Source organism: Megascapheus bottae, chromosome 10 (assembly GCF_031878675.1).
Source record: "Megascapheus bottae isolate mThoBot1 chromosome 10, mThoBot2.hap1, whole genome shotgun sequence".
In the NCBI taxonomy this organism is placed as follows: Eukaryota; Metazoa; Chordata; class Mammalia; order Rodentia; family Geomyidae; genus Megascapheus; species Megascapheus bottae.
The window spans coordinates 40,878,886-40,904,316 of NC_143518.1; the positions used below are offsets into that span (position 1 = coordinate 40,878,886).

General features: G+C 46.0%; 2 protein-coding genes across 2 annotated transcripts; both read left to right on the forward strand.

Moving 5' to 3' along the window:
* The first annotated feature begins 11,306 nt into the window (after positions 1–11,306).
* On the forward strand, positions 11,307–17,493 carry Them5 (thioesterase superfamily member 5). The gene is made up of 6 exons (XM_090340984.1): positions 11,307–11,639; positions 11,791–11,992; positions 13,766–13,904; positions 16,081–16,191; positions 16,426–16,550; positions 17,333–17,493. Exons 1-6 carry the CDS (start codon positions 11,517–11,519, stop codon positions 17,374–17,376), a joined length of 744 nt encoding a protein of 247 aa, XP_090197110.1. The 5' UTR covers positions 11,307–11,516; the 3' UTR covers positions 17,377–17,493.
* Positions 17,494–22,774: 5,281 nt separating this feature from the next.
* C2cd4d (C2 calcium dependent domain containing 4D) lies at positions 22,775–25,226 on the forward strand. The gene is made up of 2 exons (XM_090340983.1): positions 22,775–23,135; positions 24,020–25,226. Exon 2 carries the CDS (start codon positions 24,107–24,109, stop codon positions 25,139–25,141), a length of 1,035 nt encoding a protein of 344 aa, XP_090197109.1. The 5' UTR covers positions 22,775–23,135; positions 24,020–24,106; the 3' UTR covers positions 25,142–25,226.
* Positions 25,227–25,431: the final 205 nt, after the last annotated feature.

A 25,431-nucleotide genomic window follows, 5' to 3' on the forward strand; every position in this document is an offset into this window, starting at 1 on the left:
GTAGCCTTGAGCTGAGAGTTCAGAGACAGCACCCAGGCCCAGAGTTCAGGCCCCAAAACCAAGCAAAAAAAAAAAATGTTATAATAATTGCAACAAAAAGTGATGATCAATAGTGGGAGAGGGTGGACCTAGCAAAAGGGGGTTTTGACAATAAAGAAGATTGAACTCTACCAAAATACTATTCCCGACTACAAAAACTAAACCAGTTGAGTGCTATAATCCCAGCTATTCCGGAGACTGAAATCTAAGGATCCCAATTAAAAGCCAGCCTGGGCAAGAAAGTCTGCAGATTCTTACCCCCCTTTAATACCCAGAAAACCAAAGTGGTGCTATGGCTTAAAGTGGTAAAAGGCTAGCCTTGAGCAACAGCACTCAGGGACAGTGCCCAGGCCCTGAGTTCAAGCCCCATAACCTATTTTTTTAAGGTGGGGGGGAGGAAGGAATGAAAAAAAAAGTTAAGACCTTTATGTATTCTGTATTGAGGAAAGTCATGTCACTTGTGTGTATTGGTGACAGACCTAGGACTTAAACTCAGGGCCTGGGCACTGTCCCTGAGCTTTTGCTCTCAAAGCTAGCACTCTCTTCCTTTTGAGCTATAGCTCCATTTCTACCTTTATGCTAGGTAATTGGAAATAAGAGACTCACAGACCTTCCTACCTAGGCTGTCTTTGAACCACAATCCCCACATCTTAGCCTCCTAAATAGCTAGAATTACAGCACCCAACTTAAACATAGAGTTTTTAATACCAACTCTAATATTCTCTATGGTGACTCTGGGGCAATCTCTTTCAGTTACTGTAAATAAGTCATGTTTTAAATACATGTTTTAAATACATTAAATTTGTCCTGATCTTATTCTTGGTCTGGCACTGTGACAAGTTTAGAGTTATAAAATTGGTTTACTGTATTCCTCATCTTACTTAAAATCTTAATTGCAGATTTAAAATTAGAGAGTCTGCAGACAAAGAAAGCTCAAGGGGGGGAAGCATACAGACTAGTATATTTTATGAGTACAGGTGCCAAAATCCTCAAAAAGATGCCAGCAAACCAAATCTAAGAATACATTAAAAAAAAAAAACTAAGATGGGCACAGTAGCTCATACCTGTAATCCTAGCTACTCAGTTGGCTGAGATCTGAGGATTGCAGTTTAAAGCCAGCCCATGTACTAAAGAACGTAAGAGTCTTATCTCCAATTAACTACTAGAAAACTAGAAGTGTCTCTGCAGCTCCAGGGGTAGAAAGGACTGAAGAGCTCAGGGACAATGTCCATGCCCAGAGTTCAAGCCCCATGAACAACTCTCCCTACCCCTCCCTCCCCCCCCCACCGCCGCCAAAAAAAAAAACCCAAAACACTACATACTAAGTTGGGCACTGGTGGCTCATGCCTGTAACCCAGGCTACTCAAGAGACTGAGCTATAAGGATCATGTTTTAAAGCCAGCCTATGCAATCAGATTTGTTAAACCTATTTCCAGTTAACTATCAAAAAAGCCAGAAGTGGAGATATAGTTCAAGTGATATAGCACTAGCCTTGAGCAAAAAGGAATTCAGGGACAGTGCCCAGGCCCTAAGTTGAAGCCCCAAGACCAGCGCAAAAATAAATAAATAAATAAATAAATAAATAAATAAATAAATAAAATAGAAAACCCTACATACTGTGACCAAGAGATTGTTTTTGTTTGTGTTTTTGTTTTTGTGGGTCATGGGGCTTGAACTCTGCCTGGGCGCTGTTCCAGAGCTTTTCAGCTCAAGGCTGCCACCCTACCCCTGGGCCTGGACATTGTTCCTAAGCTCTTCAGATCAAGGCTACTGCTCTACCCTTGAGCCAAGCCTCACTTGGTTTTCTAGGGGTTAATTGGAGATAAAAGTCTCAGGGTCTTTTGTGTCGCTGGCTGGCTTTGAACCTTGATCCTCAGATCTCAGCCTCCTGAGTAGCTATGATTACAGGCATGAGCCACTGCACCCAGAGCTCAGGTGACCAAGAGATTCTATCTCATCAATGCAGAAGTAGGTCAGTATACAAAACTCAAGCAAGCAAGCATGGTGAGTCATACCTGTAATCCCAGCACAGTAGAAGATAAGGTGGGAAAACTGATCATTCAAGTGCCTAAGATACATATCGAAACCCTGTCTCAAGAGAAAAAGGTAAGTCAATGTAATGCAAATTAATAGAAAAAAATAAAACCACATGAAATTAGACCTAAAATATAAGCACATAATGAAAACAACTAGAGGGCCATATATACATACATGTACACGTACACACACATACACAGTCAAGCTGACTAATGTATGATATGCAGAAATAGGTTTCCAATTTTTACCTCTGAATAATTAACAGATGATTTTAACAAAATGAATAGCAAGAAGCTAAAATATGTCTTGTCTCAGGATTAAGGGCAAGGGAAGGGGTACAGACAGAGAAGAGACTGGTGGGACAGTATAATACTCAAAGTACATACATGAAACTAGAATTAGGAATCAGGATAAGTGAGGATAGGATAGAAGTGAAGGGAAGGAGAAAGGCGGAAGGGATGACGCTGATGGATTGTACACATAAATTGACATATTGACTTGAAAACACTTTTTAAATTTTTTTGGGGGGAAGGGGTTGGAGTGCATGAACTCAGGACCTGGGTACTGTCCTTGAGCTTTTGTGTTCTACCACTTTAGCCACAACTTCACTTCTTAATTATAGATAATAGTTTCATAGACTTTCCTGTCAGGCTAGCTTTGAACCATGATCCCTAGATCACAACCTGCTTAGTAGCTAGGATTACAGGTATGAGCCACAGATGCCTGTTACTGCTGCTGTTTTTAGTACAGTCCTAGAAGTCCTAGGCAGAGATCAGACAAGAAAAAGAACTAAAATCAGTGCAAATTGGAAAGGGCCATCGTGTATATACAAACAATGTAAATACAGATGACACATTAAAATGACAGCCTTCTTGCTTCAGTGAGGACACGCCCCCATCTTGAGCTGTAGCAGTTTCTGGCCTCTGGTAAGCTATTTCCCACCCTTGCTCATGCCTTCAAAAGCAACACAATCTGGCCAAGTGCAGGAGAGAGGGGAGAAGAGGGCCAGAAATGAAGCATGCCAGCAGCCAAGTGGTGGCAGTGACCAACATTAACCTTCAAGAATCATTTTTGTGAGTAGAAGTGGATTTAAGCAAAGTGGGTCACAGATGTGATCTAACTCACCTGTTTATGTTTTGTTGGCCAAGGCAGAAACAGTGTTCAAGAAGGTATAGAAGCTGTTAGGAAGAGGTTATATCCAGATACTGTGAACCTGAATTGACCCAGAACTCTCAAGTTGTCCAAAACTTTTTGCAGTACAAGTAACTGTGAAAAGCAAGGTAGCTAATTCTTTAAAATTACAATTTGCTAAGCCTGGTGTGAACACAGTATTTGTGTCACCTCCTTTTCTTTGTAGATCTTGTTACCAATTGGCTGAGTGTGCTTTTGCTCTGTTTGGATGGAAATCACAAATAGGTGAAGTGTGATTCCTTTAGTGTCAGCAATTCCAAGCTCTTTATTGTGACAGCTGCTGGCTGTAAGTGCCCAGCTGCTAATGTCACAGCTCAGAGCTTAAGGTGTCAGAGCCCTTCACTGTTAGTGTTATAGCTACTTGGCAGCCAGAGCTGGTAATTCTTGCTGGCTTCCTTGGAACTCTTCCAGCATCTGGGCTTGCAGCTCTGCCACAGTAATGGCTCTTCCCAGGCCAATGCCTCCCTCAGTCTTAGCTCCCACTGTCTGTCACTCTTTCAGTACTTCTGTAGTCCTTCAGAGTCATCTTTTCGAATTCTGTTTCTTCCCTGAAACTTCAATGGCCTTGTAAGCTGCTCCTGGCTGTGCTGGGGATATAGCCTGGCTCTGCTGCTGGAAAGCTGCTGCTACAGTGACACTTGGAAAGGGCCTGGTGGCTTTCAAAAGCAACCAAAATGCCCACATCTGACCACTTCAGCCATTTAAAAGAGGATTAAGGAGTACTTGCAATAAAGGCTTGCAACAAAAACCTGAAATTAACGTTTTTTCTGAAACAAACCTTATTTAACAACACTACTCACCTTAATATCAGCTGAGAGGATTGGCTCAGCCTAATCTATCTTAAGACTATCAATAGCTTCAATTTATGTCTGTAAACTGTGCACACTTGGTGATGTTAAAGCAATTTCCCAAAATTACACAGCCAGCCTTATGAATTGGGTAGTCTTATGTCCATTTCCAGATGAGAAAGCTAAGGCAAAAGTGAAATTTGTGTCTGGGTCCATCTGACTCTAGATCTCAAACTTCCAACACCGAGATTTACTATCATCCTGTGGTCATATGCACAGAGTGTGTAAAAGTGTCACAGAATCAGCAACTAGACATCCTAAAGAAGACAGGCAGGTAGTATAGATAGACCTTTTTATCTTCCTCCTCTTCTTCCTCTTCCTCTTCTCCTTCTCCTTCCATATGTCACCCTGATTGGCCCAAACAAATCTACAATCCTCCTCCTGCCTCAACTTTCTCAGCTGTAGAGATTACAAGTACACACATGTGTACACACACACACACACACACACACCATGCCCAACTTGACTGTCTCCTTTTAGCACTGAACTTATTGCCAGTTTTCAATGTTGATTTTGAAATTTTACTATTTTATGAAAACAAAATATACCTCATGCCTTTAACCCTAGCCATACAGGAAGCTGAGATCTGAGAATTGTGGTTTGAAGGCAGCCCAAGCATGAAAGAAAGTAAGGAAGTAAAGCTGTGGTTCAAGTGGTAGAATACTAACTAGCCCTAAGTATAAAAGCTCAGCAAGTGTCCAGGCTCTGGCCCTGAGTTCAATCCCCAGGACGGACACACACACACACACACACACACACACACACACACACACACACACACAATTCAAAAGCATGTTTTATGGTAAATTTTGATATTGATATATAATTAGTGACTTGTGATTAGATATTTGTGATCATCTGAAGGTTTAACTCCAATTAACCTCTAGAAAACGGGAAGTGGGGCTTGGCTCAAGGGTAGAGCAGTAGCCTTGAGCTGAAGAGCTCAGGGACAGTGACCAGGCCCAGGGGTAGGGTGGTAGCCTTGAGCTGAAGACCTCAGGGACAGCGTCCAGGCTGAGTTCAAGCCCCATGACCCACAAAAAAAAAGCAGGGAGGGGGGAAGAAATCCTCTGAAATAATACCATAGAGTCAAGAGCAGTGGTATGAATTTGTAATCCCAGGTACTCAAGAAGCTGAAGCAAGGAAGTCTGGCCAATATAGCAAAATCCTATTTTCCCAATCCCCATCCTCACAAACAAAACAAAACAAAACCTCCATAAGGAAATGGAAGTGCAAACTATCAGGAATGAACAGGGAACATTATAGATCTAGGGCGAGATGTCTAATTGTATATTACCTGATGAAAATATGCAGAAAAATAAATGTAGTCATTTCCTCTACAGTTTTTTGTTAGCCTTTAAAAATAAAATGAGAAGGAGGCTAAATGAAAGGACCTCCAGGATATGGAAATAAGAGCTATACAATATGTGATTATTGTTCTTAATGTACTGTGTTATTTCTCATCTCTTTTGTTGTCCCTTGGTTATTTTCATATTGTTACAGTATCTTACCTTGTTATCTGGTATATTGTATATACATTTATTTGTTTATTTGAAATAGGAAAGGGAAGGGAGGAAAACAAGATGAGGGGAGGGGATGGGGGAGGGAAATGGGGACAAAAACATGAGAAGGGGTATCAATGTGTGTGAGGTAATGCACCTTCTACCTGGTGAATATAACTATAACCCCTCTATACATTACAATAAAAAGATATCAAAAAAAGAAATAGCCAGGTAGAAAGATAAAATAAAATGAGAGAGCCAGGAGTTTGACCTAGAGTAGACTGCTTGCCTACCATGCATGAAGACCCAGGTTTGATTCCTCAGTACCACATACATAGAAAAAGCCAGAAGTGTTGCTGTGGCTCAAGTGGTAGAGTTCTAGCTTTGAGTTCTCAGGCTGTGAATTCAAGCACCAAGACTGACAAATAAAATAAAATGAGAGAAAGAGTAAAAAAAGAATAAAATAAAATGAGGCCATCACTATAGGCAAAGATGAATAGAGCAAAATAAGCCCCAACCAAGAGAGCCAATTGCATCCCCCTTCCTCTTACTTTGTCTCCATTTTATCCCTTCTCTCCCCAAACACTACCTTTACATTGGAGGCATGCCTCCTTGCCCCCTTCTAATCATAACAGACTTGTTTTCTATTCCTCTCTAGACATGCTCAGATACAGTTATGGATATTAGTCATTATTCTGTCAGTCTTCTGATTAACAGAACTGTGCAGCATTGGCAGGTGGTCTCTCATGTTTTTGTTTTTTTTTCTTTGCCAGTCTTGGGCTTGAGCGCAGCACCACTTCCAGCTTTTTTCTATGTATGTGGTACCAAGGAATCAAACCCGGGTCTTTGTGCATGCTAGGCAAGCACTCTACCACTAGGCCAAACTCCCGGCCCAATTCTCACAATTCTTGAGAGCTGTTAGCATTGGGATACACATGTGATCAGTCTTGGTCAATTATACTTCCTGACTCCCATGAGGGCTTCCAAAGAGGAAGTGATGAATATAATAGCAGAATTCCTTGGGATTTTACATGGATGATAGAAATTGAACAGACTGTAATATATTCTGGAAATACAATCCTTGAGGCACTATATGTGAATAGAAAAGTCATTTAACCTCAATAAACTTGAGCTTCCTCCTCTCTATAATGTGAGACTTTGACTAAAACTCTTTGAGGCCTGCCCAGCCTCAGTCTAGGATCTAGGAGTTCAATGGAGCTTCACCAAAGTCAATCTGACTGAAAAAGACATACTCTTCAAGGAATGGGGAACGTGGCAAAACTACACATCGGGGGAAATTCCTCTTGCGTAAATCCAGACTCATTTGTCCCTTTCACTATGATTTCCCTCTTCTCCAGAGAAAATTAAGAAAATGCTGAGAGGAAAAGAAAGTGTCCCTTCCAAACTAAGGTCTTTGGAGAAGCAACTGGGGAAAGAGGGGAGGGAAGCCTGTAAAGGTAGATTTTTATTTACTCTGTTACCTTGCCTGCTTTAGCCCTAGTTTGGGATCCATACGTGAATGTTGGGTTTGGAAGCATCTCTTTTGGAAATATCTAAATTGAGAAGCACATTCCCCGTCTGGCAGAAGACCCAGCTGTGTGGTATTCTGGTCATGCTTAAAAATCTACTTTGGTGGGGCCGGGAGTTTGGCCTAGTGATAGAGTGCTTGCCTAGCATGCACGAAGACCCAGGTTTGAGTACTAGGTACCACATACATTGAAAAAAAGCCAGAAGTGGTGCTGAAGCTCAAATGATAGAGCTCTAGCCTTGAGAAAGTCTAAGGACAGTGCTTAGGACCTGAGTTCAAGCCCAGGACTGGCAAAAAAAAAAAAATCTGCTTTGGCATGGGAGATAAGGTGGTGGTTGTGGTGATTTGTAACCTTCCACACCCTCCCCGCCCCCTGCTTTTTTTTTGCCATTCCTGGGGCTCAAACTCAGGGCCTAAGCACTGTTCTTGGACTTTCTCAAGACTAATGCTACAGCACCACTTCTGGCTTTTTCTATGTATGTGGTACTGAGGAATCCAACCCAGGGCTTTGTGCATGCTAGAAAAGCACTCTACCACTAAGCCACATTCCCAGCCCCTTCAGTCCTGCTTTTTGCTGATTACTTTGAAGATGGAATCTAGCAAACGTTTTTGCTCAAGCTGGCCTCAAATAAAAGCCTCTAGATGTTACCCTTATGAGCCACAATTACAGGCATTAGCCACTGGCACCGGACATCTTTCTAATATCCTCCAATTTATGGTATCACTGATTCTACTAAGTCTGTCCTCATTGGCTTAGATATCACCAGTTCCTCATTGCTCTTACCTTCTCCTGCCTGAATGCCCTTCCTTCTATCTGAGAAAGAAAGGGTGGTCGCCTGGACCACTCCCTCATTCCTTCAGTTTTCCTCATTTTCCAGGACAGCAACAAGGGGTAATTATCAACTCAAGGAGAATAGAATTTATATCTGAAACATAGGAATGTTATCTATATTACATGGTAACATTGTGATCAAAGGTTCCATAAGGGACCTTTATTTATGATGGCATAAATTATGTACATACCTGAAAGCTGACTATCACCAAAGCTGTGAGGTAAGAACATGTTAAAGAGTGTGTTATTGCCCTCCTTTAGCAATACACGACTCAAGAGCTGACTGCACCTGGTAAAAGCCCTTAGTGGCTGTTGGGCAAAGAGGCACACTGTCCTTGCCCAGGTCTGTTGCTGGTTCTTTGTGGGAAGGATAGATCATCTCCTCCTCCTTGAGCTTCTCTTGTTTGGATCAGCACCCAGTGTCACAGACACTGACCCCCACTTCTCTGACCTCCTCATCCAGTCATCCTTTCTCAGTTGCTTCTTTTCTCCCTGTCTCTTCCTCAAGTCTCACCAATAAATCCAAGACCTCACAAAGAGGTAGGTGAGAAAATGAAGGGAAGCCCAGCACCAGAAGAGGCCTGAGCAAACAGAGGCAGCCCAGCCATCTTCTGCTGAGACAAGCCAGTGCTAGTCTTTCTTTCTCTTTGGAGAGCTTTCATGCTGTGCTTTACACACATTGTTTTTTCGTTGTTTGCAATTATCTTTTAGTTGGACATGGTGCCTGAGATTGTTTTTTGGGTTTTTTTTTGCCAGTCCTGGGCTTGAGCTCAGGACCTGAGCACTGTCCTTGGACTTTCTCAAGGGCTCTACCACTTGAGCCTCAGTGCCACTTCTGGCTTTTTTCTATGTATGTGGCACCGAGGAATTGAACCCAGGTCTTTGTGTATGCTAGGCAAGCACTCTACCACTAGGCCAAACTCCCAGCCCCTGTTTCCTTGATCTTAAGGGAAGTGGATGAACAAGCTTTAAGCTTGGCTCTTTGAATCCCTGGAAGCCATTTGTCATGTCTCATTATCTAGGCTATCCTGCCTCATGAGGGAAATGCAAGCCTTCCTGAGAGGTGAAGAGAAATGTTTATATTGTACTTTTCCAGAGCAGTCAAATAAAAGAGTGACCAAAAACTAAGCCATGGGCCATAACTTCACTATCTGCTCAGAATTTATCAAAAGAAGAGTTTGAAATTGTAAACATGGGACTCTACCACGCCTTGCCTGGACTCCCAGGCCATTATTTGAGCTCTTCAGTTAACTCTCTCCAACAAATACAGTTCAATTAGCCTAGCTTGATTTACATTAACCAGTGTGTGTGTGTGTGTGTGTGTGTGTGTGTGTGTGTGTGTGTGTGTGTGTGCGTGTGTGTGTGCGTGTGCGTGTGCTGGTCCTGGGTCTTAAACATGGGTCCTGGGCAATGTCTCTGGGGTTGTTTGCTCAAGGTTAGGGCTCTACACTGGAACCATAGCTCTACTTCCAGATTGTTAGAGCTTAAATGGAGATAAAAGACATGAACTTGCCTGCCTAGGCTGATTTCCAACTGCAATCCTCAGATCCCAGCCTCCCGAGTAGCTAAGATTACAGGCATGAGCCACAAATTCTTTTCTACTTTGTATTTCTCTTTGAGAGAAGCACTCTACCCCTTCTGACTACTTCCATTCAATTGGCTTTAAAAATCACTAATTGTAGGATAGCATCCTGGTTCAAGTGATAGAACATTTGCTCAAGTCCCTGAGTTTAAACCTCAGTACCCCTCAACACATACCCCCAAATGAAAATGAAAACAAAGTCACTAATTCTGCAGGTCCACAGCTGAGCTATTTATTGTACTCACACTAGCAATACTCTAGCATAGAGGGTATAATGATTACCATTGCCTAAATTGCTTTTCAGGAACATAAAGGGTTTGGGATGTGTGTGTGGGGGGGGGTTGGTCAAACACTACCAATTTTTCACTTGAGCTTGTGTAGGTGTCTGTTAGGTGACCTTTTGAAGTCAGGATGCTGGAAACTTTACGATAAGATAACGTTAATACTACCATTTTCTGGTCATGTATCTCGTGAAGTGCCATGAGGTTTGCCAGCATGCATAGACCCAAGCTCACTCCCAATTGCTTTTCTCCACAACCTAAATAACCCCAAATCCCATCGTCAGATGGACAGATTTGAGACTTGGGTGTTCCCCCTTCAGGTTCAACTGCACCGAAAACAATCTCTTTTGTAAAACCTGTCTCAGTGACCAGCTTATTGTGTGGCTGGCCGTCAAAATGGTCTTGATTCCCTAACATGACATGTGTTACATTTAAAGTCAGTTTAATCTTTAAGAACCTGTCAAGATATCATAATCATCACTGTCAACTTCATATCATCATCATTATCATGTCTATCTTTGTATAGTTCCCATCTTATAACATGTTTATTTTAGTAAAATAAAACTAAACACTAAGACCTTTGGTTAGGCATGGTCACATATGCCTATAATCCTAACACCTGAAGTGCTGAGGCAGAAGAGTGATGAGTTCAAGGCTATATAGTGAAATGTTCTCAAAATGAGGTGGGAAGTTTGAGGAGAGATCTCAAAATGGTAAAGCATGCATGAGGCCCTGAGTTCAATCCCCATTACTGCAAGAGAAAGAGAAGGGGGAAAAGAGAAAGTGGAGTGATCTGGCCCTTATAAATGAAAACTGGGTTTCATTTAATAGAAGAAACAAGCCACCGAAAAGCATCCATAGCTTTACAGGTATTGGCTGAGCACTCAAGCCCCTCCCTCAATACACAGACATACAAAGCCTCTACAGCCTGTCCCCTGTCCCTCCCCACACTATTTCTCTAGCCATCCCTAGGGCCCCAGTGCAGGAGAATTCCTTGCTAAATTGCTTCTCCTATGTGGTATGTTTTGTTTGCTTGTTTTTTCGTCCTCCCCACACATAACCTCAACTCCAATCCCCAGCTAGGGGTAAAGATGGAGGCCCCCTTGTGGAGACCCTGGACTGAGGTGTAAGAAAGGGGTGTCTAAGGGCTGGGAGATTTTCTGAGTCCCCAAATCATGCCAGAGTGTTCAGTCTTGTTCCACAGCACATGTCACAAACACTCCACTGACATCTACCAATCAAGAGGCAGACCTTTCTTCCTAGAATTTTTTTTAGTTCCTTCCCAGATACTCACGGCATTGTTCTAAGACTCCATGTACCTCCTAGTACTTGTTTATGCATGTTTTACTCCTTTAACGAAATTTTCTTTTGGAATTCATGCCAATCTTTCTTCCCACCCATGCTTAAGCAATATCTGTCCCTCCCCCAAGCACTGGGCTGGGCTTGGAAGCAGATTAAGGCCCCAAGCACCTGTGGGGAATTGTGTAGCCTAGCCCAATGCCTGCATTGCCATCCTCTCTCAGTAGTAAATCTGGGGGCAGTGCAGGAATAAATCTTGTGGTTGGTGGGAGGTAGCTGCACTCTTCACCTGGGTACTTCGCAGTGCTCACCTTATTGCTCCTCAAGAATCAGCTGCACCTCTGATCCAAGCAGGGCCAGGATCCTGGCACTCAGCCATGATGAGAAGAGGCTTCCAGGCGGCAGCAAGACTTGGCCACCAAAGAACTCTCTCCAAGATACCCCATTTCCTGCCTAGACTCAACCTGGCCTCAGCGTCTGGATCCTCCTCAGACTCCCTGGTGAGTGAATTCCCAGCCCAGTTAGATGAGCAGCTTTTCATCCCCAAGCTTCTGGAGCATTCCAAATCTCCTCCATCCGGAGGTCCCACAGCCCATGCAGCAGTCCCTAGAATCCAGGGCATCATGTGTCATACTGATTTTTCCTGCCCAGGTCTCAAGATTCTGTCTAGAGAAGACAGACTTGAAGGATTATGCCCTTCCCAACAGCAGCTGGGGTCCAGAAATGTTGAGCCTGTACCAAGAGTTTCTGGAAAAGACCAAATCCGGCAGTTGGGTAAAAATGCCTTCCTTCAAGTCTAACAGAGAACACATTCAAGGGCTCAAACTCCCATTTGACTTGGGTGTTCCCTCAGGTAAGACAGGATCTGAGTCCTCCCAGACCCATACACATTCTAACCCACATTGCTGAGACCCCCTTGAGGGGCCCTTGGGTCCTTTCACTTAGCATCCCTGTGTTTAAAAAAAAAATTCTGGAAGATTTACAAAACCCTCTCCAGTTCTCAACCTAGAAACTCTTCCTGTGTCTCCTCTCTCCCCAGTGGTGGATGAAAAGGGTGTCCCCTCCGATCTCTCACCTCCTTCCTTCCCTCTGAACCTGAGGCCTGCAAATATGGGGGGCAGGGGGCCTGGGAAAAAGGGCTTGGGATAAGGCTGTGAGAGAACTGTCAGTGAGATGAGAGAAAGGGTGGGTACTGAGCAAACAGTTCTCCAGTGGGGACATACACTGGTTGGGAGCAAAGACATAAAAGTCCATTTTAGGGGGAGGGAAATGGGAACACGACATGAGAAAGGGTACCAATGTATGTGAATTAATGCACCTTCTATCTGGCAAATATAATGTAACCCTTCTATTAATTACAATAAAAAATATATGAAAAAAGTCCATTTTAACAGCCACACAGTAAGCTGGTCACTGAGACAGGTTTTACAAAAGAGATTGTTTTCAGTGCAGTTGAACCTGGAGGGGGAACACCCAAGTCTCAAATCTGTCCATCTGACGATGGGATTTGGGGTATTTAGGTTGTGGAGAAAAGCAATTGGGAGTGAGCTTGGGTCTGTGCATGCTGGCAAACCTCATGGCACTTCATGAGATACATGACCAGAAAATGGTAGTATTAACGTTATCTTATCGTAAAGTTTCCAGCATTCTGACTTCAAAAGGTCACCCAACAGACACCTACACAAGCTCAAGTGAAAAATTGGTAGTGTTTGACCAACCCCCCCCACACACACATCCCAAACCCTTTATGTTCCTGAAAAGCAATTTAGGCAATGGTAATCATTATACCCTCTATGCTAGAAGTAGTGTGATAGAGTATTGCTAGTGTGAGTGCACTATATAGCTCAGCTGTGCAATCTGCAGAATTAGTGACTCTGTTTTCATTTTCATTTGGAGGTGTGTGTTGGGGGGTACTGAGGTTTGAACTCAAGGACATGGGCTCAGTTAGGCAAATGTTCTATCACTTGAACCAGAATGCTATCCTACAATTAGTGGTTTTTAGCAGCCAACTGAACAGAAGTAGTCAAGAGGGGGAGAGCGCTTCTCTCAAAGTCAGAGAAGTACTAAGTAGAAAAGAAGCCTGGCATTTGTGGCCATGCCTGTAACCTTAGCTACTCAGGACGCTGGGATCTGAGGATTGCAGTTGGAAATCAGCCTAGATAGGGAAGTTTAAGAGACCCTTATCTCCAATTAACCACCAACAATTCGAAAGTAGAGCTGTGGTTCCAGGGTAGAGCACTAGCCTTGACCTAGCATTCTACCACTTGAGTCACAGCCTCAGTCTAATACTGTTATTTTAAATTATATGCAAATTAGGCAAATTACACGAGTAATCATCTTAAATTAGCAGTGCTTGCAGCCTTTTCAAGTGATCCTGTCTCCACCCTTAACCAGAGAACTTTCTGATGTTTTTCTCCATAGGCATAGTCTCTCTAAGACAGGGACTGTGTCTCTTCCCAGACTGAAGGCTCCCTGAGGGTGAAGCCCGGGGTCCTCTGGTTCTTCACTTTGATCTGATCTAGACAGGTCAACTGGTAGTGGGCTCAACTCACCATGCTGCATCCTGACTGGATGCCACAGCATCAACAACCTCTTTTCTCCGATTGTGACACTGTCCACTTCGCAGACAAAAGTGACCGGCGTATCTTCACCAGATGCATCCAAGCAGAAGGACAAGGCTATGAGTATGTCATCTTTTTCCAACCATCCAAGAAGAAGTCAGTCTGTCTTTTCCAACCAGGCCCCTACCTGGAGGGGCCTCCAGGGTAAGAGCAAAAACAGGCAGGGTGGGCTTCTCCTACCTGGCTCAGCAGAGTGGGTCTGTACCTCTCTCTAGGAGCCAAAATGGGGATGTGAGAAACTGGGCTTCAGCCTCACAACTGGCAGTCTGGAAAGACTACATACTAGTCTACATAGTGCAGTCTGTGTTGTGCAGAGAGAGCCCCCTTATTGAGGTCTCAGGATTTTTCTAGCAAGAAACATCCTGGTGCTGGTGGCTCACACCAGTGCTGGGGCACTGAGAATGTGACGATCACTGTTCCAGGCCAGCCGGAACAGAAGCTACATGTGGTGGCATGATCGCCATCCCATTAAAGACAGGGAGTCCAGAATAGGTAGGGCAGTAGCTTTGAGCTGAAGAGTTCAAGGACAACTCCAAGGCCCAGAATGCTAAATATGTCACTTTCACAGGTTGTGGACACATACTATAGAGGACTTAGCCAGCCCACAGGTGTCCTTCATTGGAACTCTGTTCTCCAAACTAGTGAATAGAGCCCTACCATGGGCCATGGTCCCTTTCCTCGGAGGAAAAGTCCAAGGAGGCAGATCCAACACAGGCTAGATAGCTGATTGAGAAGGATCCAAACAAGAGATTAATATTCATTGGTTCCCCCCGCCCCTTACCCCACCCCAACCAGGCAACTGGAGCAAGAATTGGCCAAGAGCCATTCTGCAAAATCAGTCAGTAGTTACTAATGGGTCCCTTTCTGGGCAGCAAGGACAAGAAGAACAGATCTGTGTTCTTTTGTTTTTGTTTTTTACATCAACTTCTTTTCCCTTTTCCATGCACTTTGAAAGACAAGGAGGTAAGTACCTGGAAATACACATGAGATTTTACAAACCTTTGTTCATGTACTCCTGTGAGATGGGAATTGTTTTTATTCACAGTGTATAGTGGAATAATTAAAGTGCAGAAAGGTTACCACTTGCTCACAATCAGGTTGTAAGCAGTGAAACAAGGAGCTCAGCCTAACCAGCTGATATGCTACAATGGTCCCCAGCTCTCTCCATGAGAGGAAAGGGAACTTAAGAGCCTAAGAAGTTCATAATTACTCAAGGTTAGTGCGCTACCACTTGAGCCACAACTCTACTTCCAGCATCTTGGTGGCTAACTGTAGATAAGAGTCTCATGGACTTTCCTGTCCAAGCTGGCTTCAAACTGAGATCCTCAGATCTCAGCCTCCTGAGATTATAGGCATAGCTAGGATTACAGGCATAAGCTACCAGTGCCTAGCTACAATTGTATTCCTAAATATGAGTAACTCAAACCTAGTTTGTTATTCGCATTTTAAACTGGGTGGCCTCTGTATTTTTTCCAAGTTAACCAAAATGACGTGACTCTGGCATGAAGGCCAGCTTGTATGAAAATGGTTTATATCCAATAAGGAAAGCAAATGTTTGCAGCATCCTGCTGAAGCAGGCTTTTACCTTTTCTGCACAGTGCTGCTCAGAAGTCTGTCTTGCTGGCATATATGTCATGTTATTTCTCATATTTCATGTCATGAAACTATGTGCTAGTACTAAGTGACTCATAGAGCAAAATGACACAAAATTATGTTTCAAACTATCAGGGCTTTTTTTTTCCATCCCTGCAAGTATGCACTCTTCCAAATTTGTGGCAACTGCTAACAGCAATCAGATAATGAATCAGAAAAATATTGTTCCTTGACTGTATAAAGAAAAAAAATTCCCAATTAAATAAAATAGTCCATCAGTATTTTCTAACGCATGCTCAAACAAAGCAGGAAAAAATGTTTAATCAATTTTCATTGATTTGATCACAGGGAATGCAACTTGTTTGGCTACCTGAGCCTATATTTGAAGAACTCATAGAAAAAGGGAAGTTTTGAGCCAGGTATTGGTGGCTCACATCTGTAATTCTAACTACTCAGGAGGCTGATAGCTGAGGATGGATGTTCAAAGACAGTACAAGCTGTGAAACTCTTATCTCTAATTAACTACCAGAAAAATTGGAAGGGGGACTGTGGCTCGAAGCAGAAAAGCTTGAGCAGAAAAGCTCAGAGATAGCACAAAGGCCCTGTGTTCAAACCCTATAACTGACCAAAAAAAAAAAAGAGCAAGTTTTGAGGTAGGATGGAAGATACAGTGAAGTATTCTACCCAGCTGTTCCATTCCCATACTTTCTCCCTACCCAACCCCCAGGTTTGCCCATGGAGGGTCTCTGGCAGCCATGATAGATGAGACCTTTTCTAAAACTGCCTACCTGGCTGGAGAGGGGCTGTTCACACTAAGCCTCAACATCAGGTTCAAAAAGTAAGTATGGATTCCTGGGAATCCATTTGGATTATGGGATCCCAAACTGCCACTCTGCTGCCTCAGTCTACTCCCAAACAGTCCTGTAGTCCCTGGCCAGAAGGCAACCTCAAGCCATCCCACTTTGGGAGCCATTGAGCCCATTTATGTGATTCCTAGGTGGGGTAAAAATGAAAGATGAGGGACACAAGGAGGGAAAAGCTGGGAGATGGGCTAAACTGCCTCTTCTCTCAGCTTGATCCCTGTGGGCTCACTGGCTGTCCTGGATGTCCAAGTGGAAAAGATTGAAGATCAGAAGCTTTACATGGCTTGCATTGCCCACAGCAGAAACCAGCAGACAGTCTATGCCAAATCCTCAGGTAAGGAATCACTCAGCCCCAGGCTCTGACCTGCCATGACTCACCTCAGAACAAATAGACAGAAGATGCTGGGCTCCACTCCAATGCTGAGGTCTAGATTTTTTTTGGGGGGGGGGGGTTCAGGGGGAGGTGTAGGGCACCTGCCACAGACATGGCTACAGGGAGAACCCAACTAGGATTTTTTTTTCCTCTTTTTTTTTTTTTTTTTGCCAGTCCTGGGCCTGAGCTCAGGGCCTGAGCACTGTCCTTGGACTTTCTCAAGGCTAGAGCTCTACCACTTGAGCCTCAGCACCACTTCTAGCTTTTTGCTATGTATGTGGGGTACCGAGGAATCGAACCCAGGTCTTCGTGCATGCTAGGCAAGCACTCTACCAATAGGCCAAACTCCTGGACCAGGATTTTTCTTTTTAATTGTCAGTTGTTGGGCTTGAACTCTGGGCCTGGACACTGTCCAAGCTCTTCAGCTCAAGGCTCCCCTACCCTTGAACCACAGCGCCACTTCTAGTTCTCTAGTGGTTAATTGGAGATAAGAGTCTCACAGACTTTAGTGCCCGGGCTGGCTTTGAACCATGTTTCTCAGATCTCAGCCTCCTGAGTAGCTAGGGTTACAGGCATGAGTCAAGGTGCCCGGTGGATTTTTTTTTGTTTTGGAAGGAATTACCACCTCCACAGGACAGCTCCAGGTAGTAGATACTTGGGAACTCAGTGCTCCACCCACATAAGCAAGCTCCTGCCCTGTAGACCTTCCTATCCTCTAGACTCAACTCACCTTTCCCTTGTAGGTGTTTTTCTTCAGCTGCAGTTAGAGGAAGAGTCACCACAGTAGCAGTCATTGTGTCTTCGGTAGCCATGATCCTGAAGGCCCTTCCTACCAGCTACTAACCACACAGAGGAAGGGTTCCCCAGCAAGCAGGTGCCAGGTGAGGGAAGGGCTTGTTCTCCAAGTAAACAAATTCTCACCCCAAACTCAGCCCAAGGGTCTTCTGTAAATGGAAATCACAATCTTTCCAGGTCCTTCCATTCAGTCTCCCACGGAGATCTCAGAGATTCATTCAGTTCCTCTTGGGTGCCAGGCACAGGGTGAGGACCTGGCACACAGCACTGAATGATGCACAAGGGGAAAGTCGTGCACAGAGAGCTGGCAAGCTCCTCCTGCCTCAACCCTGCAGGAACAGGAAAGACATGGAGGGAGGCAGGTCCATTCTGCTTCTGAACACAATGAGAAATGACTTCCTAAAGACAAGTGTGCCTGAATAAGTCTCAAAAGTTACATGGTACTTACTAACCAGCCAGGAGGGGGAGGGGTGGGTGCGATATTTCAGGCAGAGGGAACCAAAAGAACAGAGGAACTGTCACATGAAAGAGCACAGGGACTTTGGAGAACTGTGAGGCACTGAAGGAGGCAGGAATCTAAGGGAAGAGAGAAGGTGGTCAGGGCAGGAACATACCAAGGGAACCTTCAGATTCACTGCCATAGAGCAGGAACTTTGTGTTAGACAAAGGTGGCCACAAAAGGTCTGACCTGGGGTTCTAATCTTGACTGTGCTGTTGTTGTAGACCATCATTTCTTTCTGGATTTGTTTCCTGCTCTACAGAAACAAGAATGGATTCCTTCCAATATGTAGATCCTTTATTGTCCTGAGGGAGCCAACTTTTGGCTACTCATACGCTAGTCATTCATCTGCTTGCTCAGCAGAGTCCAAGATTTTTCCTATTCTGCTTTAGAGAGCAGAGTATATATTTTTTTCCTATTCTGCTTTATGTGGCAGAATATTTCTATTTTTCTGGCCCCCTGTGTCATCCAAATTAGAAAAGTCTGGAGACAGTTTAGAATGTGTGAAGAAGGGAAAGGAAGGCTATTTCTTCACTTCTCTTTGTTTTGGGAGGCAACCAAAGTAGTGACTGGGTCTCCATAGTTACAACCCCCTTTCTAGACACCTCCCAACCCCATCATCTTGTTTGTCTTTTAAGCTCTTCAAATACCTTTGTAGGGAGTTTCCTGTGTTAACCCCCACCTCTGTCGAACTATTTAACAAGTGCCATTTTCCTAACTAGACACTGACTACTACACCGAGGATGTGAATTATTTGTAGTTAATTTTCAATCCCATTGCTATATGGTCCAGCTAGTATGCAGTCTCAAATGCAATCTTCATTTACTAAGAAAAAAAAAAGGGAAAAAAGTGAACTCTTAAAGACTGAGCATGATCCTGACTAAATGTTTAAAAATCTCTGCCATTTTCTCCATATACATTGCTCACAAGTAGAAAGAAAACCCCAACCATGCCCAGGCTGACTAAAGAGGGTCATTCACGCTGCACTTCCCTACCCCGGTCACTTTGCTCCCCCAAATGCCACCCTCCTCTCAGCAGGTAGCCTTGCTTCCTATACTGAGAAACTACATGCATTCAGAAGATAAGTTCTGGCCATCACTTCTCTCCTCGTGCCAGCCTGGTCCATTTAATCTGCCATCTTTCCATTATCTATGGGTAAACTGTTCACACAGCAGGTTAGAAGAACCCCCCCACATCTACTTTTTTTATTATTCATGGAACTCATATTTTTGGTCTGTTCAAGATTATTCTGACAATTCTCCCTTCTTTCTTTTGCAAATTTTCTTCCTATTCCATTGAACCTTTCCTATCAGCAGGAAACCCTCCATTGTTTCTTTCATTTAACTTTTTCTTGGTGTTCCTTTACTAGCATCTGCCCCACCTCTCCTCTTACTTTCAGTCAAAACTTCAAAAGCACTATCTTAGCTCTTGTTCCCCCTTTGTCCTTCTTTTTTTTTTTTTTTTGGCCAGTTGTGAAACTTGAACCCAAGGCCTGGACATTGTCCCTGAGCTCTTCAGCTCAAGGCTACCACCCTACCCCTTGAGCCACAGTGCCACTTCTGGTTTTCTGGTGGTTAATTGGAGATAAGAATCTCACAGACTTAAGTGCCCGAGCTGGCTTTGAATCTTGATCCTCGATCTCAGCCTCCTGAGTAGCTAGGGTTTACAGGCATGAGCCACCACACCTAGCTTTCTATTCTTTCTTGAGTCTACTGATTAGGGATTTGCTTCCACCTCTCCCCCAAACCACTCTTGTCAAAGTTATCCCTCATTTTTCCCCACCTCTGCTGGGCAGAGGTTCTTTTTCCCTCTCCTCAGCCTCTGTACATGGGAGCACCAAGGACTCAGAGTTGGGACACTTTGTCTTTTCTGGCTATACCCCAACAAATCTCAGGACTAAACTTTTCTTCCTTTTTCTTGGTGCCCACATGTATCACTTCCAGTCTGGGCCTCTTCTCTAAGCTCCAAATTTACATATCCAACTGCCCACTCAACATTTTCATTTAGATGTCTGCTGAGCATCTGAAACTTAGCATATCTAACCTATCACCTTCATTCTGTTCTCTACATGGCTACCGTGCTCCTTTTGACACAGGAATCCATATCACTCCTTAATCTGCGTCAAGTACAAGATAATGCTGTTTCAATGAAATCCTTCATTATTTCTGAAATGTTGCCATCTCCAATCCTCCGTATTTAAAATGTATCCCCTCATCCTCATTCTCTTATCATCCTCTCTTACTTTTTCTCCCCAACCCTATTAGCTAATAAACTATGATTTTGCTATTTTTTAAATTATTTTCTTTCTTTCCCCATTAAAGAATAAACGGCCAAGGGATTTCTCTTTGCTATATTCCGGGAATCCTCAACAATACCTGATATATAGTAGATAGTAACTATGCTTGAATGAATGAATGAAACTACAAAATCAAACTTTTCTGAATTCTACTCTTCTCCTGAACTTATTACAGAAGTCAAAATGTCTTTACTGTTAAGTCAGATCAAGTTAGGTTTTCTGTTTTCTTTTATTTTCTGTGAAATCAACCTAATACCTATGTGTTTTGTTTAATTCTAATGGCAACTCTGAAAATTATGTATATTTGCTTTATTTACTAGATAGTAAAAGAGGCCAGGCGGGGTGGCTCATGCCTTTAATCCTAGCTACTCAGGAGGCTGAGATCTGAGGATCTCAGTTCAAAGCCAGCCCAGGGAACTAAAGTCCCTGAGATTCTTATGTCCAATTAACCACCAGAAAACCTAAAGTGGCACTGTGGCTTAAGGGGTAGGGCAGTAGCCTTGAGGTGAAGAGCTCAGAGACAGTGCCCAGGCCAAGTTCAAGCCCCAAGACCAACAAAACAAAACAGGAAAAGAAAGCTGCAAGAGATGAAGTTACATGCAAGAGATGCAAAGCTAAGTCACAAAGCCTAGATCCCCAGCCCATCTGACTGATGCTCCAACTATGGCTGGACACAGCTCTGGGCACAGCCATGGTTGGTACACTAGACACAGCTGCAGAACTGAGCTGAACCAAAGGCAACAGGAAGGCAAAGTCTGGGGTGTCTATACATCTCTACAAATGAAACTTGTTTTGTCAGAACCTTCAAGTGTCAGGTCATACTGCATTTTACAGGAAACAAGATTAAAAACAAGTCTTGCAGCTATTCTTATGTGCATGCTTATTACCTATTTCTTTCCTGAACAGCTCTCTGTTCTATGGAACTGGTACATTTTAGTCCCTTGATGAAAACACAAACTGAGGGTCTGGGAGCATGGCCCAGTGGTAGAGTGCTTGCCTAACGTGCATGAAGCCCTGGGTTCGATTCCTCAGTACCACAGACACAGAAAAATCCAGAAGTGGTGCTGTGGCTCAAGTGGTAGAGCACTAGCCTTAAAGAAAGCACAAGGACAGTGCTCAGGCCCTGAATCTAAGCCCCAGGACTGGCAAAAAAAGAAAAGAAAAAACAAACTGACTCAAGTATAATTCTGTTTAACATCATTAATTACTCATGAAATTGTAACTGGCCACCTGGCTTGTGTTTAACCCAGTCTCTTTGTGATATGTATAGTTTTTTTCTTTTGTTTTTCTTCTTCAGTTGTTAGATGTAGCTCCCTGACCTGTTGCCGTGTGAGCCCCAGGGCCACACGATGGTTCTTGGTCCTTGTCAGTCCTCTCAGTCAAGGAGCAGCTTCTCCAAGCTAAAGATCCTCAAACCACAGTCTCAGTTAAGGGCACCAGAAGTGCTGTCCCTCATTCTGGGTCCTTTGTTTATATTGGTCTACTCCTCTCTGGCCCAAATGTCTTCTTGCTTGATTCAGGATTGGTTAGGACCCAGAAAAGTCTCTTTCAGATTGGTTGTGCCCAGGGGTGCACTAATGTCTTACCTATCTCCTATGGCCAGGTGTCTGGACTCTTAGCAGTTGTTATTATTTTCACATTTATATTATGTTAGTATTTTCACATCACTACCACCTGTTACATCTTCACATCTTTTTTTTTTTTTGTTTTGCCAGTTGTGGTGCTTGAACTCAGGGCCTGAGCACTGTCCTTGGGCTTTCTCAAGGCTAGAGCTCTACCACTTGAGCCACAGCACCACTTCCAGTTTTTTTCTATGTATGTGATACAGAGGAATTGAACCCAGCTCTTCATGTATGCTAGGCAAGCACTCTACCATTAGGCCAAACTCCTGGCCCCAAGGTATGCATTTTTAATAATCATATAGAACGGGGAAAACTGTCACTGGTACCACAAAGGAAAAGCGTGGGAGGTGAAAGTATACAGTTGGTGCCCCTAATTTAAATAAGAAGGTTTCAGCTAGGATGTCTGGATCTGAAAGATTGAGAGTAGAGGGGAAAACAGTGTAAGGATCTAAAGAGGGAATGAGCTTGTTGCCTGTGAGAGACTGTGGAAGACAGGAGTGCCACCCTTCCTTTGCTGTAGGGGCTCCAGGCCTCCTAGGGAATCTAACCACCCAGGCAGTCTAGACCTAGGCTTTGCAGGTTCAATTAAGTCTGGCTCTGATTAAAGGCTGAAGTGAGACAGAGCTCTGTTTATCCAGGAAAAGAAGTCAGAGGTAGGCAACAGAGGCCCCTGCCAGCTCCTCCCAGAAGTAATGGGGGGGGAGGGGAAGCAAGCTGGAAGGGAAAAAAAAGCTGCTCCCCTAGAGCTCTGCATGCCCCCTTCTGGGACAGAGGCCAGGTCAGATCCAGTGACCCACAGGTAAGGCCAGCAGCGGTACACGACAGAGTAGGTCTTGGGCTCCAACTCCCAGGCAAAACAACCTCCCCTCCCCCCCCTAGATCTGTGGTGACTTGAGGGCAGAGCTGAGGAGCCTCACCGAGCTACTCCAGAGGTGGCCTGAGAATCAATGCGGCCTTTGTGTGGAATGGTTTCCTAGGAAGAAAGAGTGCAGAGTGGGAGGGATGACCCAATGGCCCGGACTTGCCCTGCAAGTGAGGCTTGAGAAGCCAGGGTCAGGCGACCAGGGAAGGGTGGGATTAGTGCACCTCCCGGGACTGGCCCTGGATGAGCTCAGATCTGCAGTCAGGCAGATCTGCGGTTCAGAATAGATGAGAGCCGTCTTTTGTCCAGGAACAACTTGAGAAGGTCATGAGCAAGTTTCAGGGAGGAGCCAAGGCAGACAGGTGGGGCTAAAACCTAAGGATGCCTCAGACCCTGCTGGGGAGGAGGGGTGTTTCCTGGAGGAGTGCCAGACCTGATCTTGGAAGAAAGCTGGGGAGGAGGAAAAGAGCCGGTAAAGGCCTCAGGGGCTTCGAGGTCCTTACAGGGGAAGGGTGTCTACTGGCAGAGTTAGGAATCCCAGTTTGTGACCACAGAACTTGTGGTTATTCTAGTTCTTCTACCAGTACCTTAGAGGTTCAGTGGGTGTCGGGTCCTATAACAGAAGTGGACAGGGAATCCTGTGTAGTGATGGAAAGGTGGGTGAACTTCAGAAACTAACTCTCTTCAGCTTCCTTTCCTTCTTATTTTTTTCTCTTTTCTTTCTTCATTCCTTTGGACTCCAATTATCTTTCTTTTTATTGTCCGTCTGTCTGTCTGTCTGTCTGTCTTCTCAGAGACCTTGCTGGAGCTGGGAATGTGGTAGAGTACATGCCTAGCATACATGAAGCCCTGGGTTCGATTCCTCAAGTACCACATAAACAGGAAGGGGGGGAGGTAGAAATGGCACTGTGGCTCAAGTGGTAGAGCGCTAACTCAGGGGCAGAGCTCAGGCCCTGAGTTCAAGCCCCAGGACTGAGAGGGATGGAGTGGGGGGGAGGCGGAGAGAGAGAGAAAGGAGAAGCGGAGAGAAAGGAGAGAGGAGCTAGACAGGAGAAGAGAAAGGAAGGAGAGGGAGAGAGGGAGAGAGGGAGAGAGAGAGAGAGAGAGAGGGAGAGAGGGAGAGAGGGAGAGAGAGAGGGAGAGGGAGAGGGAGAGGGAGAGAGAGAGAGAGAGAGAGAGAGAGAGAGAGAGAGAGGGAGAGAAAGAGAGAGAGAGAGAGGGAGAGGGAGAGGGAGAGGGAGAGGGAGAGAGGGAGAGGGAGATCGAGATCTGGCGCCCCTGGAGTCTGGGGAGCCCGGGCTGTCAAGCGTTGGCCCGCTGCACCGCTGACCTCCGGATCCTCTCCTCTCAACCCAGCTCGGTCCGCCCCTCCCCACTGAGCCGCTGGATTTGGCCCCTCTCAGCCCCGCCGACCTCCAAGTTTCCTTCCCCCTGCCCCACTGCATGTGGCTCTTGGAGAAAGCTGGCTACCGGGTGGGGACGGCGGAGCCCGGAGCCCGGGGGGCGCCCTCCCGGCTGCTCCCCCAGCGCCGCGCCCCGGGTCCGCCGCCGCGCGCCTGCCCGAACGTCCTCACCCCGGACCGCATCCCGCAGTTCTTCATCCCGCCTCGGCTGCCCGGTGCCGGCGGCGCCGCGTCCCCAGCCCGACGCGCCGCGGGCGGGCGCGGCCTCCTGGCCGCCTGCTCGCTGCCGCACCTGGCGGGCCGCGAAGGCTGGGCCTTCCTGCCCGAGAGCCCGCACACGCGCCGGCGCGAGTCCCTCTTCCACTCGCCGCCGCCGGGCCTGACCACGGGGCTCCCGCCGGCGCACTCCCGGCTGCACGTCTCCGCCCCGGACCTGCGCCTCTGCCGGGCCCCCGACAGCGACCCCGCCTCGTCGCCCGACCCGTCGCCTCTAGGCTCCCCGCCGACCAGGCCTCGCTTCCCCGCTCCGGCGGCAGCCGGCTCCGCGGGCCCGAGCCCCCGCGCGCCGCGCCGCCCCGCGCCGCCCGCGCCGCCGCTCTTCCACCTGGACTTCCTGTGCTGCCAGCTGCGGCCCACCAAGGAGAGCGTGCTGCGCCTCGGGCCCCGCGGCGGGCAGCTGCGCCTCTCCGCCGCCTACCACGCGGGGCCCGGGCGGCTGCGGCTGCGCCTGGTGAGCGCCGAGGATCTGCCCCGGCCCGGGCCCGGGAGCGGCGGCGGCGGCGGCTGCTGCGTGGTTCTGCGGCTGCAGCCCCGCGTCCGACCGCGGGCCCAGCGCAGCCGCGTGGTCAAGGGCAGCGCCAACCCCATCTTCAATGAGGACTTCTTCTTCGACGGGCTCGGCCCGCCGGACCTGGCCGCCCGCAGTCTGAGGGCCAAGGTGCTGGACCGGGGCTCAGGGCTGCGCAGGGATGTGGTGCTGGGGGAGTGCGAGACGCCTCTTATTGCCCTGCTGCCCCCCTTGGGTGGGGGCCTAGGTGCCGGGTCCTCCCTGGCTCCTGCCCATCTCAGCCTGTAAAGTGAGCCCGCGGGCGCCTCGGGAGGTTTCCTCTGGGTCCGTGGTGATTCTTGCCATCTACCCAGCGTGTATTTATTTTTGTTAATAAAACGTCCGTTTGTCTCTAGGTGGCTGTTTTCCATTGTCGGTGCCCTGCTACTGCCCTGGGGTTTGCAGGCTGTGTACAAAACGGAAGGAGCTCCCCGAGCAGGCCGACCTTCAGCCGTGGTTCGCAAACTTGGAGGAGTTTCACAATAACTAGACACCAGAAATTCTGTAAGAGGCGGGCGCCGTGGCGCACTCCTGTAACC